General features: G+C 39.9%; 1 protein-coding gene across 7 annotated transcripts in view; it reads right to left on the bottom strand.

The window, feature by feature from the left end:
• Positions 1-13,662, bottom strand: part of ZDHHC8 (zinc finger DHHC-type palmitoyltransferase 8) — a 104,685-nt gene that overhangs the window by 50,276 nt on the left and 40,747 nt on the right. Inside the window, exons 2-3 of one of the 7 annotated variants that reach the window (XM_071762664.1) lie at positions 196-252; positions 67-103 (exon numbers count right to left, since the gene is read on the bottom strand). The exons of 3 other annotated variants lie outside the window; for them this stretch is intronic. In XM_071762664.1, the coding sequence (XP_071618765.1) occupies positions 67-103; positions 196-205 (47 nt within the window). In that variant the 5' untranslated portion in view covers positions 206-252. The remainder of the gene's footprint in view (positions 1-66; positions 104-195; positions 253-13,662) is intronic. 3 more of the 7 variants (XM_071762665.1, XM_071762667.1, XM_071762666.1) reach the window with 3 other exon arrangements.

Genomic DNA, 13,662 nt, shown 5'->3' with positions numbered 1-13,662 from the left:
GATTGAAAGGATTTCTAGGAGAAATATATTTTTTGAATCGATGTGGAATTTGCTATAACTACCTACATAGCATACCTTCTTGCTGGATCTTGGATTCTCATTCCTAGAAGAGAAGAGGAACATATCAGTGTTGTATTGCCAGGTGGAAGTTGGGAGGTGCTGGTAAGAGAATTTGAAAAAAACAAAACTACTTACCAAACTCCATGCTTCTCAGGTGAGGAAGGTCCCTAAAATTTTGATTCTTTTGATCATCTTCAAGAAAACAAAACAAAACAAAACAAAAAAAAACAAAAAAAAAGAGAAAAGGAGGCTGCATCTCAGATTGCAAATGCTGTTGTCACCCAACTTGAACAATGAATGTTGGCTGCTGCAGCTGAGATTGGCTATAGCAAAGCAAATCATGTTGCATAGCAGATGACTTAAATCTATTGCCAGTCCCAACTCTACTATCAAACCAGAGCACATCATTCATTCAATAACCAGGTTAGGTTGCTTGAGTTTTGATTTGGATATTTCTGTTTGTTTCTTTAAACTACCAGTTGTGTAGACCGGACACTTTTGTACAGAATAAATAGTTACATTTTTTTCCAAAAAAAATTCTGCCTCCACTGAAGTTTGCAGTTTTCTCTTCAGCTTTCCCTGCTGGAAAGGCAACACTTGGTTGCCTATTCCTTGGATTGTTCTTGCTTGCTTGTTTATAAGAAGCAATCTGGCCTTCCTAATAGATTGCACCTGTGAGAGATCTGCCCAGGCAGCAGAATCACTCCCAGGGAAATAGTTTCTAACCACACTCCTTAATAATGATCTCTGGGATATACTGCTTGGACTGTGGACTTTAGGATGCTGCTGACTGACAAAATCTTTCCGAGAAATGGAGCTTTTAGTCTCATTATGAGGATTCTTCTTGCTGGGCTTAATCTTCATGCTCATTTTCTTTATGCAAAGATTGTTAATTTGGAGAAGTAGATTAGGATTGCCAAGAGGGGGTCAAATCAAGGACAAGAGACGGGCTGCTCAGTAAGGTAACTACAGATCCCCATATTTTCCTGCAGAATATGATTTGTACATCAAGCATTGTGTCATAAGACACAAAAACCACAAACTGTATATCATTTTCAGTCCTGGCAGTCTAAATGGGTTACAAAGTCCAAGCCCATTATGAGGAATCCTATACTTTGTTTTGACATATGTTTGTTCTTATACATCCTCACCTCGTAATTCCACCCATACACTCCAGCATTTGACTGTATGGCTCACATTTTGGGTTCAGTTTTGGAAGGTTCTAACAATCCTGACAAAGGATGTCCTATTTCTATCAAAACAGTTATCCAGATTTTCTGGCAGGAGACAGTACAAGTTCATTCCAGGTATCAGCTTACTACAGGAAAGAGTTCAGTTTGCAGCTTTACTAAGAAGCTCTTGACAGAATTCTGATGTGTTATCACATCTCTTCCACTGCCACACGGTTAACAGAACTTTGGACCTTTAAACAAAAAATTTTCAAATGCATTAATAAATATGAACCATGAAATTACTTTAGGTGACCTCACTGGATCGCTTGCATGTCAACTGAATGTCTAAAATTACTGATAAATTCTCATCAGAGGTTGAACTTAATTAACATTTATGTTGATTATCCAAAACCTTGGAGACTTCTTAACAATTTTTTAGAGCTCATGACATAAATCCATTTTCCTGAGCTTGTAAGGAAATCCTTCTAGGATAGGTGTTGACTTGGTCACAAGCATTTGCTTCACAGTTCTGGAAGCCTCTGCCTTGCCGAATGCTGTAAAATGCAGATCCAAGTTCAAGTTTTTACACTTGTAAATAATAATAATAATGGGCATTTTTCCTTTATATACACTTTTTCTCACAGGAAGGGTGTTTGCATGCATTCTCCATCTCCTGAGATGAAGCTGCTACCTAGCTTAACAGACAAAACTCAAGCCAGTATCTTAGATACAATGAGACACAGGATTTTTCAGGAGCATAATAAAAATGCTTGGTCCAATCTCCAGTGGTTAAGAGCAAGTTAAAAGCTTGGGAGCTTCTCTGCCAGCCACTGACAGCACATTCAAAAGTATTAAGCATGTCTGGGCCTTCACAACATGACACTGTAAGTGGAAAAGATAAATGTAGCCACAGATAAGTGCCTTTCAGTTTTCATAAAGTGGGCAGAATCTAGTTTGAAAGATTCTTTAAAGAAATGAGGTAAGGAATTAGCTAAAAGGCTAAGCTATATTATCTTCTGAAGTACAAGAACAAAATTACAGTTATGACACACTGTCCAGTTTTTATTTTCCTTTAAATTCTCTTGCCAAACTTCAATTAAGACATAGGTTAGGTTGTACTAATCTTGTTTTCATAGTAGCAGAATACAAAAATAAAACTAAATCATTGTCACAGTTATTAAAATTATGTTAAACTGAAGATTAAAACCTTCTTCCTAATGTACACCTTGAGACACCTTGATCTTGAGACACCTTGATGTTATATTTTGATTATTAACAGCACAGTTATTTTTTGAGAATTAAATGTTAACTCCCAAATTAAGGAGAAAAAGGTTGCTACTAAACAAATTTCCCTGTAATCAAATTTTCCCCATCAAAACTAAAAAGCAATTCTTAAATAACCTCCTACATGAAGACTCCAGCAATAACCAGAGATAAACTGACCATTGTTGCAACACACAAAGTGGCAAGTCTCAAGACTTCTATGCTGAAAGACCTTGATTCAAACCCACAAACTCTTTTGGGGTCACTGATTAAATGCTTTAAGTTTTACTTATCCTTCTCTTTGAAAATATGAGGTTCAATGATCTGTTCTCCTTAAAAAAAAAACCAGTCATAAAAATCTATGAATCATTCTCCCCTTCCTGAGTCAAAGCTTCCCAGAATCACTCCAAATTTCCCTCCTTCCAGCCATATTCTAATAGAAACCTCTGGTAAGGTCAAATGCAGAAAATCAGTGCTTGTTTGTAAGAAGTATTCCCTCCCATACAGCAAGTGTTTTCCCACCCTTGGAAAAACACTACTCCCCTAAAAGAAGCACTGGGTTAAACAGTATCCCTCTACCAGAACAGGAAGAGGCATGAATTCCTCTTTTTTGGGGGGGAGAAGAAAAGCCTCCTGGTGTGATAACTAAGCCTGACACAGCAGGTGGAGAATGTCTTTGGTTCACAACTAATGATTACCCCAGGTATTTAGTGACAGAACTGCTGGAGCTGTGCAGCACTCTGCAAGGTTACTGTGCAGGCCAGTTCCCTGCTAAGTGTGTTCCATGCAAACTCACAGAGTCTATTTCCTGGGAAACCTTTTTCAGCGTTGGTTCTGAGAGCATCTGAAACTCTTAATGGAGTATATGACCCACCCTTAACCTGATCAGATAAATCAATTGAAAATGTAGAAAAAGGCTAGGAGAAAATTATGAATTTCAGTCTTTACTCCACCAGAAGACTAGGTAGAAACAAAAATACATTTGAATAAGCCTGAAGATGTCAGGGGAAACATCCCCAAAGGATAAGAGAGGAACTGGAGTCATAAAGGTAAGCATACGGTAGAGAATAAAAAAATTCTCCACTGTGTTCCAGATCCTAAATTAACAATATATTCTGATACACACTGGGGAGAGACAGCAGTGAGACAAATTGGTTGTTCCCTTGATGAGATGAAAACAGCCTCTTACTTTGCTCAACCTGTTACAATAATCACATGAGGAATGACCCCAGCCCATCACACAGGTCAGGACACCCACCCAGCTACGTTGCACGTGGCAGGTTTTCCCCACCACCAGTCTCCCTCTTCTCTACCCAAAAGGGTCATTCCATAACCTTGCAGCTCACCAAGATGTAAGGACTGCAGTGGATGTTGGACCTCCAAATCCACCTGCAGGACTCTGTGACTTATGGGAAGTGGAGGGGAGAAACTTTATCTTTGACAGCAGAGAAGAAAACTCTGACTCCCATGTAGCTGGTGCCTTCAGAAGTGAGCACTGATGATGAGAACACCTATCAAGCAGTGAACTGACACTGGCTAAATGAATGCATACAAAAAAAGCTGAGAAAAAAAGCAGGGTAAGTCACCTCAGCACAAGTTAAATTACTTCTGCAGTCTATAACTAATCTTTGGGCAACACTATCAGTGCCAAAACTCCACGTGGCCACTTTCAACTGGAAAAAAAGCCAAAAACAGAGGCCAGCCATCCGCAAGGGACACAAAAGCATTTCCAGCAGCTTTGCTTACAGGCTCTATTCACACTGCTTAACTCCACACAATGCAGCCTGGCAGTGCTTGCCTGACCAAATTAACAGTGTGTCCCTAATGAGTCTGCCTGACAGCTCAGTATGCTGTGAGCTGCCATTAACCACAGTCAATGAGACTTCACAGCCCTCTCACCACAGATGACAGCCTTGCCCCTCTCACTCACTCCCATTTCCTTAAGGACAGCTTAGTGACTTGCCACAAAGGATTGAAATGTTATTTTAGTTAAATGGCATTTTTAGTTTTCAGGTGAAGCATGGCTTTAAGCCAAGGGCCAGGGAAGGGGAAAGTTCCCATATCCTTTTAAGTTTTCTAAAGTTACTTCTGTCCTAAGTGTTATCCCTAATTAAAAGGTAGAGAAGGGGAATATCAGAGCATTCATCTTGACTCAGACACTACTCATCTAGCAGCTGTAGAGGACTCCATTGTGTCCTGATTCAGGAGTGGAATAACACTGTCACTTAGGCTGATATTTTTTGCAAGGACCTTCCCTCCACACATTGCAGTTCCAAAATCAGATACCAAAAATAAAAGCCATCTTACAAGCATTTGGGCCCCCTTGTCCTTGAATTTTCTGAAGGACACATGATTGGAGATGGGTTGGCACCATGATACAGAACTTTCAATTTGAACAGTGAAGAAGCTTGGATAGAGTTGTTCAGTATATTTAATTATGACTTAAATAGATCACTCTCTTGATATATGGTAAAATGTGGATTCAGAATTATGTGGTCTACTTCTATTCACCTCTTTACTCATCAGTAAATGTTCAAGGGCTCTGAGAGGCAAAATTTTCATGAAAACAAAACCATCAGACTAAATGATACTTCAAGATCAACTCTTCCCAATGTCCCGAGATGTGTACAGTGCAAATGTAGCATGGGAAGCTTTCCTCCAAAAATTAGAATTCAGGTGAGTTGATCTCTAAAGCAGCTCAGACAGAGCGTAGCCCTGAGGTTCATACTTGACTTCATCCTGAAGTTGGCTCTCCCACTGAAAGCTGAACTGTTACAATATTGCACTGCAAATTCAAAGGCAGGAGACAGTGTATAAGATAAAGATTCAAAGTGCCTGCAAGAATCGAACACAAAAGATAACTGAGCACATTGCTGCTTTCAGAGATATGAAAGATGAGGATGGTATTTGCTCTGTGTTTGATTAAAATCTTTCAATATTGGTCAGCAAGCACAAGACCTGTGAATACTGTAATGACACTTTACTCAGCCTCTACGCTTGGGTAGGCAATTGCCATAGCAGGAAAAACCTTATTTATCCCAAAGTGCAGCCTATTTTCATTTGGATTAGTTCAGCTGCTTTCCAGCCTAGGTTCTTTCATGATTTTTCAAGCATAGAGAAGAAGAAGGTACAAACTTTCAAGTAGGATGGAAGTCAAACTATCTCACTAGAATACACAGTGAACCTTGATCATCAAAATCCTTCAAAACAGGACCTTCACAGCTGCCTGAAACACAGGCTGCAATAATTCAAAGATTCCAGATCCAAGGTCTTCATTTTCCAGGAAAGAAAGTTCACTGATAAAAACTGCTCTTCCAAACCACAACTGTCTTTCACTTCCAGCTCCTTGTGTCATCTCAGTAACAAAGCAAATGTTAATTAAGGAACCTAGAAGATGTCATGTAGGGAGAGGTAAGTAGTCTCATAGCCTATTTTCCATTTTAAAAGGCAGTTCTATTCTTACACATCTAAATGTTATGGCTTCCTTTAAAAAAAAAAAAAAAAAAGGCATTCGACATTTTTATCTGACAATTAATTTTCACACTGAGTATTTTTTGTTAATTTCCCTTCAGCAACACATTTCAAAATTAATTTGCAATACAATTCCCAGTGGATAAATTCTGAACAGAAGACATTTTCCAGTTTGCCCTAAATGCTGACAAGAGCAAAGAAGGCTACTTGCTTTGTCCTAATGATACTTCTTTACAGCTTTTTTGCACACTTAGCAAAGATGACATAAGGAAACATGTATGGAAAAAAAAAATCTACTAATACATAAATCCCAAAGAATACCATAAATGATAAAATATTTCTTCAAGGCAGAAGTTTCAAAAAAATTCAAACAAACCCTTCCACAGCTTCACTCATACAGGAGCTTTCTAAAAAGGAAGTATTACTAGAGTATTACTTATAATAAAGTATAATAAGCATACTTATAACAAAGTATTACTCATAAATTTATCTGCAATTGAAGCAGAACAATAAAAACTCACAAGAAAAGCAGCCCTCTAAAACACTTTTGACCCTCTTGCAGTGCTGCCTCTCTGCAGGTAGGACTGCATACTAAGAAAGTCCATGAAAACAGAAGAATGCAGGTTTTGAAGTCTTAACTGCTTCTCTATCAAAAAAACAAAAACAAAAACAACAGCCCTTTTTGCTTAGGTCTACAGTAGTTTGTTTTCACACAACCTCAGATAACTTAAGATAATGTTAAAGATACTTGGCTTCAGATTTCTCTGAGACTGGCAAAAGTGTATGTGAGTCAGTAACCTAATCTCACTCTTGCTGGTTTAACTACACAGCTCAGTCTTAGTTTTTTCATCTTGCAGAGCAAGATGATATGGGAGAAGATGCACATTTTTATGTCACAAGATGATATGGGAGAAGATGCACATTTTTATTTCACAAGATGATATGGGAGAAGATGCACATTTTTATGTCAAAAACTTCCAACTGTAGACTTTATACCAGAAAGAAGGTCTATAAGGGAGAGAGCCAAGTTATACCCCATATGACACAACCCAATACCACACAAGATGAATACTTAAGTGGGGGATTCAGAGAGACAGAAGATTGTTTAGCTCATGTGGTTTGTGACCAGAGCAAAGCTTCGTTTAATTCCTGTCCATTTAACTAATTATTCCAAAGTGAAGTGTACATCTGTGCTCAGCGTTGCTAATCACAGTGTGCAAAAAACAATGCCTCTCTCTGCAGTTAGAGCCAAATTTAGAGGTCTGCTGTCCAGTTCACAAAGTTTAGTGTTTCTATGAATAAGTATAATTTAAGTCTGGAGAATATCCAGGCTTCAGGACCTAATTCCCACAAAGAGTCTTTGAAGTGAGATGTTCAGCATCTTTCCTCCAGGAGACAAATGAATTCCAGTGACATGGCATCCTATTTTTTTCCCTTTAGCCTGAGACAGCTTAAAATGGAACACTGTTATTGAGCAGGAACCAGCTCTTCCTCTAGGTATTTTGTGTATAATATCCTGGAATATATCCAAACCCAGCATAAGAAAGCATCCAGAAATAAAACGAGGAAAGGAGAATGTGAGCAGCCACAGGCAAAAACAAATAGCACCTTATCCTTATTTTTAAAAAATTCATCCCATGTACTGGGTGGAAAACCTCTTCCTTCCCAAACCCAAATTTGTCCCTGTCACATTACAGGTTCCTATTCAAGGCCAGTGACCCAACACCTCAACAGGGAAAACAGTCCAGGCTGAAATTTATATCCAACAGGATGGGAGAATGTTAGGCTCATTGCAAGGAGGAAGGAAGGAAAACTCATTAGTAGTCAGAAAGGAAACAGATTTCAATAAGGCTCTTTTGTCTTCAGAAAAGGGAAAGCAAGCAGAGAAACACATTCTCCCTGCTATACAGTTGTGCTTACAGAGGCCTCTTGCTTGGACAATCATGAATTTCTGCAAAAAATACACAGAAGGAAAAAAATCACTTAACTGCATAAGGAAAAAAAAACCTCCTAAATAACAATAGCATGGATATGTTCTGGAAGAGATGTAAATATTTGCAACTTTCAAGTAAACAGGAGGAGTCAAGAACTGTAGATTCCAGATAAACAAAAATTTTTCAAGTCTAGCACCTGAGCAATTATTGAACATCAGAATGGCTCTGTGTGAGTGGTTGGGCAGAGACCTGGGACACTGCTTTGCTGCTGGACCCCGTTTCCCTTTCCATCCCAAGAACATGAAAACACCACCCTAGGGCATCTCAGAGGTTTTGCTGCCTGCCTCTGAGACCCCACCAAGTTACAAGACCTCTTAATCATTCAGGTGTCTCATTTGAAAATGAAAACTTCAGTGGGGAGACAGAGCAATGAGGTGCTTGGGGAAAGGATATAAGGATAAGCTCACCAGGACAGGGCCCACAGCATATTTCAGAAATGAAGAAGACTTAGGAATATAATGAGTCTCTGATACATTTTTCTTCTGCTGCTACCATGAGAAGATCCTGAGAAGAGACAAGTGTACATCACTGGGAGACAGTAGTAATGCCAGCCAGGTTCCTCTCTGAAATGGCTTCTCCATGAGCAGCATGGGCTGCCAGACCATCCATCCTCTGGCACTGAGCAACAGCCCTGTGCAGAACAGCAGTGCTGTGCTCAAGGCCCTGCCTGCAGCACAGGCCTGGCTAGTTTTTCCAGAGAAGTCACAGCACTTTCTGCAGCTGTGCCCATCCATCTGTTTCCTGCTTTTGATGAAAACTCAGCAGCTTGTCTAGACTGAATTTGAGCCTTAACAGAAACTTTTTTTTCCCTCCAAGCCTCTCCATTGGAAATCAGATGCTTAAACACAGCTCTCTCTCACAGAAGATCACAGAAGACAAAGTATTATGGGTTATCACATCAGCTCCCTTCTGTCTGACAACTCCAAGAATAGGAGTGTTATGTACCTATCACTGCCTGTACCCACAGAAGTAAAGCTGCAGTACTTTAATGCTTTCATTCACAAGTTTAAGCCAAAGAGAACGAGTCCAAAGCAGCCCTGACTCAGACAGTTCTACACAACAGTGAGTGGCAGCAGCTCAAGGCCAGAGCACCTTTGCGTGCACTGCAGATACAGCCTGGCCACTGTTCATGCCACTGCACATAATGCTCTTCAGAAAAGAGGCAAACAAGGGAAGATTTGTGAGATAATACAGTGGAGCAGAGCAGAATACTTAACATTTTGAAAAATGCAAGGGCTCAACAAGCCAAGCAGAGGCACAAACTGAACAAAATCTTTTCACAGTCAGGCTGAAGCCTGCCCACACGTTAGCAGCTACCGAACTCCGTGACAAGCATAAACTGAGGCTCGATTGTGTGAGCAGATCAGAGGCTTTCACCACATGTCTGGAGAACTGAAAAGCTCTCTAAGTTTCTAGCAGTGGGGCTGTTAGCAGGAACCACGGTTCATATGACCCCGGCACCCTCCTCAGGAAAAATGATCTTCAGGAAGAAAAGCAACAGCCCAAAAATGCATTGGAAAGTGGGGATCAGCACTCCCACAATACCAGAAGAGCTCATATTAACACCTGCCCCCCTTTGCTTTTCTGAAGGAGGCTTCTCCACTCTGTATTTTAACTCTCCACTTCAGATGAATAGCTTTTGGCTACAGAAGGTGTTGTTAGCTTATTTAGTCTTATTACAATAATTGTTTCCGTTAGAGTTCGTTCTCCTTCAATTATGGACAAAACTTGGGCTTAGAAAAGCAAATTCTATTCCCAGACCTGCTCAGAGCAGCAGACTGGGTGTGGGACCATTGCCCAGGGTCAGTGATGAAGGAGCCACATGCTTATCTGAGCAGCCTATCCCTCCCAGCCTGGTAACCAGCTCAGCTTCTCCATGGAGACATCAAGGGCTGAATCTCTTGGCTCCTCTGCAAAAGAAGCAAAATGCAAGAAGCCCCAGCCCCAGAAATACTGCTGAGGCATCCTCTGCAACATGCTACATGAAAAAAAAAAAAAAAAATGAAATCACTGCTGATTTAGGAGCACTCTGGACTCCAGTCATAGGAAGCAGGGAAGAATATTTTGGCCAAGCATCTCATCTGGCTTTTTCCAACACTCCTCTTCAGGCAACTGCTACTGGCTACAGCCAGAGACAGGATATACTGCTAGATGGACCCGGTACAGCTGAAGAAATAGTTGCAAGAAAAGGTGTGTAAAAGGAAGTACAAATCAACACAGATTAACATTTTTAGGTGTCACACCAGGAATACTTCAGAACTTTGGCAACATGGGTGGAGGCTGAGCATGCTGTGACTTTCAGATGTGCATGCTTTACAGAGCTGTTCAGCTGGAAAGTAATTCTCATCAAAAGCCTCATGAGGCTACAGGTTTCTCTCCGGTCATTCACTATGAAATATTCTCTTTTGAGAAGTGAAACTATTTTTAAGTTTAAGTGGAGTTTTTTAATTGGAAAATATTTTAAAACTTAATGCTTTTTGGCTTGAAGCCAAAAGTAGATGGAGTTCCATTTATATTTATAGATCAGATTACCTCCTCACTATTCACACATCCATCTGTTTTAAAAGTGCACTTCATTTGTACCTTCTCAGGAAAAAAACCCACAAAACAGACCTCAAAAAACTTTTTAATTTCTCCAAAGCCTTTCTATGACTATAGCTGAAATTAACAGCACCCACTTGTGTATGACTTCATTTCATTGTTATTTGGCCTCTATTCTGTAATCCCATTAATTTAGATAGCAGAAAGAAGTAAGGAATTAAAAACAAACCTGAAGAAATATGCATAAACTTGGGGTGGGTTTGGGCCATCTGATTCTGAACGGACTGGAACCAAGCTCATGCCTGCTGCTCCTATCTCCATCAAGAAGAGCCTATCAGTATTTCTTCATGCAGTTATCCCCCTTTGCAGTATCCCTAGGGAGCTGCTGAATCTGGAGAAATTCAAACCTTAATATCTGATGCTGTAATAAGTAAGATGGAACCACGTCTTAAAATGGAAATGTTGATTTTTCAAAACCATTCATGCTTTGGGCCAGATTTTGAAGGTGGAAGTAAAAATGATGGCCCAAATGCCTCCCTGCTGCCCGTTTCAGCCCTGGTACACCCATGCAGAGCAGAGTGGCTGCACGCCAAATACACAAGAGGAAGTTCTCTGCTACAGCTCCTTCTGTAGCTACTGTTGTTCCCCCTCACCCATTCAGATCAAAAATAATAACACATATAAAGAATAATATTTACCTAATGCTGTAATCTTCTCAACAATGATTGTACTGGAAAGACCAAGTAACAACAATGCATTGATCACTGCAAGCAGAGGACTGTTTTTTAAAGACAGCCTTGGAAACCACACCTGGAGCTCTCAGAACATCTGCCAGTGGGCTGCAGATGCTTAGTCATCTCCTCAACAGAAGAAACAAACCAGGAGCCACATTTATGCCTGCAAGTGATTTCATCTGTAAAGTTACAGATGTGCCTACTCAAAAGCACCCTACAAAGGCAGCTCCTCAGAACATTAAGCCCCTTTACACCTAAATAATTCCAGCTGCCTGTACAGCAGGGATCTTATTTGTGATCCCATCCTTTGGGATTACAGTTGAATTATTGTACTCTATATTCTTCTCCACCCAAATATTCAAAAATCACACTGACTGCTTATCTGTGCAGGAAGTAAGAGTTTCAGCTGTATCAAAGGGGAGGAAAAATCCAAGCTGTGTCTACAGTGAACCTCTAATATCCCCTTCCCCACACTGTGCTGTGTAATGTCAATGTCAGCACTATTGTAGTCCAGCCAGGCTCTGCCAAAGCCTGCTTAAAAACTGAGTAATGACAATTAGAGATGGAGTGTCTCAAAAATGAAGTTAAGCAAAACCTTTATGCATTTATCATAAAAGGATAGGCTTCATAGTCCATGAGGATTTTACTTGGAAAACGATCTGCAACTGTGATGAATTTCCTTAATCTTCCACAAGCACAGGTCTGTATAAAATGGGATTAATTAAAAACCTTATCAGCAAAAATTCATATGGCCCAGCTCATGGATCCTGCTTTACAGGGTAAAAATTTAAACTATCTGGTATACAATGGAAGAAATTATTGTTTTCATAGCCACACTTACAATGCTCAGAGCACAACTCTACCTTTGAGCAAGTTTGCTATTTCATTGGCAATAATGAAACAACTGAAGGAAAACCTCAAAGGAACCAAAAGGAAGAAACAAAAAATCTCAAGCTATTTTTGTATCCTTCTGTTCTGCTGACATTCCCATTTCCCCAAAATAACTATTACAATAATTAAGTGAATTACATTATTAAGTGATCTTACATTATTAAGTAAAAGGAGATTTAACCCATGGTTTCATTTTGAGATAACATTGAGCATACTGCAGATCTGAGTTCCACCTTTTCTAGCAGTACAAGCTGTAGCTGAAAACACTCTGAACAAGTGTTTGTTTTGTTGCTAGTGTAGAAACAAAAGCTTGGGTATCCTGGGAGAATTTTTTCACATGCAGTGGGCCACACTCCTGTCTCTGCAGTGCTGTGACAGCAGCTGCCTCTGCTCTGACTCACAGGCAGATACATGAAGAAGCTGCATGCTCATGGGCCATCAATTGGATCACTCCTGCTGTGAGCTGATGGGTCTCCCTCACCCTTACAGCATGGCAACTTTGATAAAGACATCAGTAATGGATAATTCAGGTTATCAGAAGATCCACCAAAAGCAGGTGAAGGGTGTTGACTATGTACCAGCTGGCTTCAGGAAGTGATTTATGAGTTTGCATTATTCTGATACTAGAAAACTTTTTCCATTTCTGCTGAAGGCTAGCCAGATTTGTAAAGACAGATTAATAGTAGTAAAGATGGATTTCTGCAAAACTAAAAAAGACCTGATTATAAAAATGTAGATCTTCCCTCAATGTAGCAGATTGTTCTTTTGAAATTACAATTTAGTGATACAAATTTTCAAAGAGGCAAGCCCCTGAATATTCTGGATCCTCTTCAGTATTATCTCCCAAGCAGAAAAAGCCATCTCACCTAATCAGTTCTGCTTGTCCTCCTGAATGCTCAAAGTGTGTGACATTTAGCAGTGAAGTCCCCATCCCAACAGCTGCAAAACTTGAGAGACTCAACTAGAACAAATGATCAAGTTGAAATTTGCAGTAGCCCGAGTTAAATTTTTAACAGGCCAGGCCAGTTTCTCTCTTTGTCAAGGAATTCCAAGATTTAAGAAATGTATATTAGCTCTAGCTAAGCTGTGAAGAGCATTCCTATTTGGAAACATTTATTAACATCTTTTTCCACTGAAGAGAACAGAGGAAGAGACTAGACATGTGAATCAAAATATAAACAGTGTCATCAATTACAAACACGGCCTTTACCAGAGATGCTGATCTCTGACCAGCACTTGGAAGACAGAAATGCATTATAAATCCCCCGTGTCTTGGTGGAAGCCAGCATTCTGTGATCTGTTGAAACACTTCCCTCACACAGCACATTTTCCAGTCAGTTTCCCTCAGTATTTTCCAGTCTGTTCAAAATTTCTACCATCATTAACAGATACTCACCCTGTAATGCTATTTTTAAACATAAATTTCACTGTGCAGGATAACCCAGTGGTACCCAGAGAAATGCTTAAAGGAGAACAGCCTTGGCAACTGTAGCCTTGTTTGTCCAAGATCAATGACAGACCCAAACTGAAAAATTT

This window comes from Heliangelus exortis, chromosome 19 (genome assembly GCF_036169615.1).
Source record: "Heliangelus exortis chromosome 19, bHelExo1.hap1, whole genome shotgun sequence".
Taxonomy (NCBI): domain Eukaryota; kingdom Metazoa; phylum Chordata; class Aves; order Apodiformes; family Trochilidae; genus Heliangelus; species Heliangelus exortis.
Note: the sequence above shows the minus strand (reverse complement) of the source record. Positions and strands in the feature narration are given on the sequence as shown.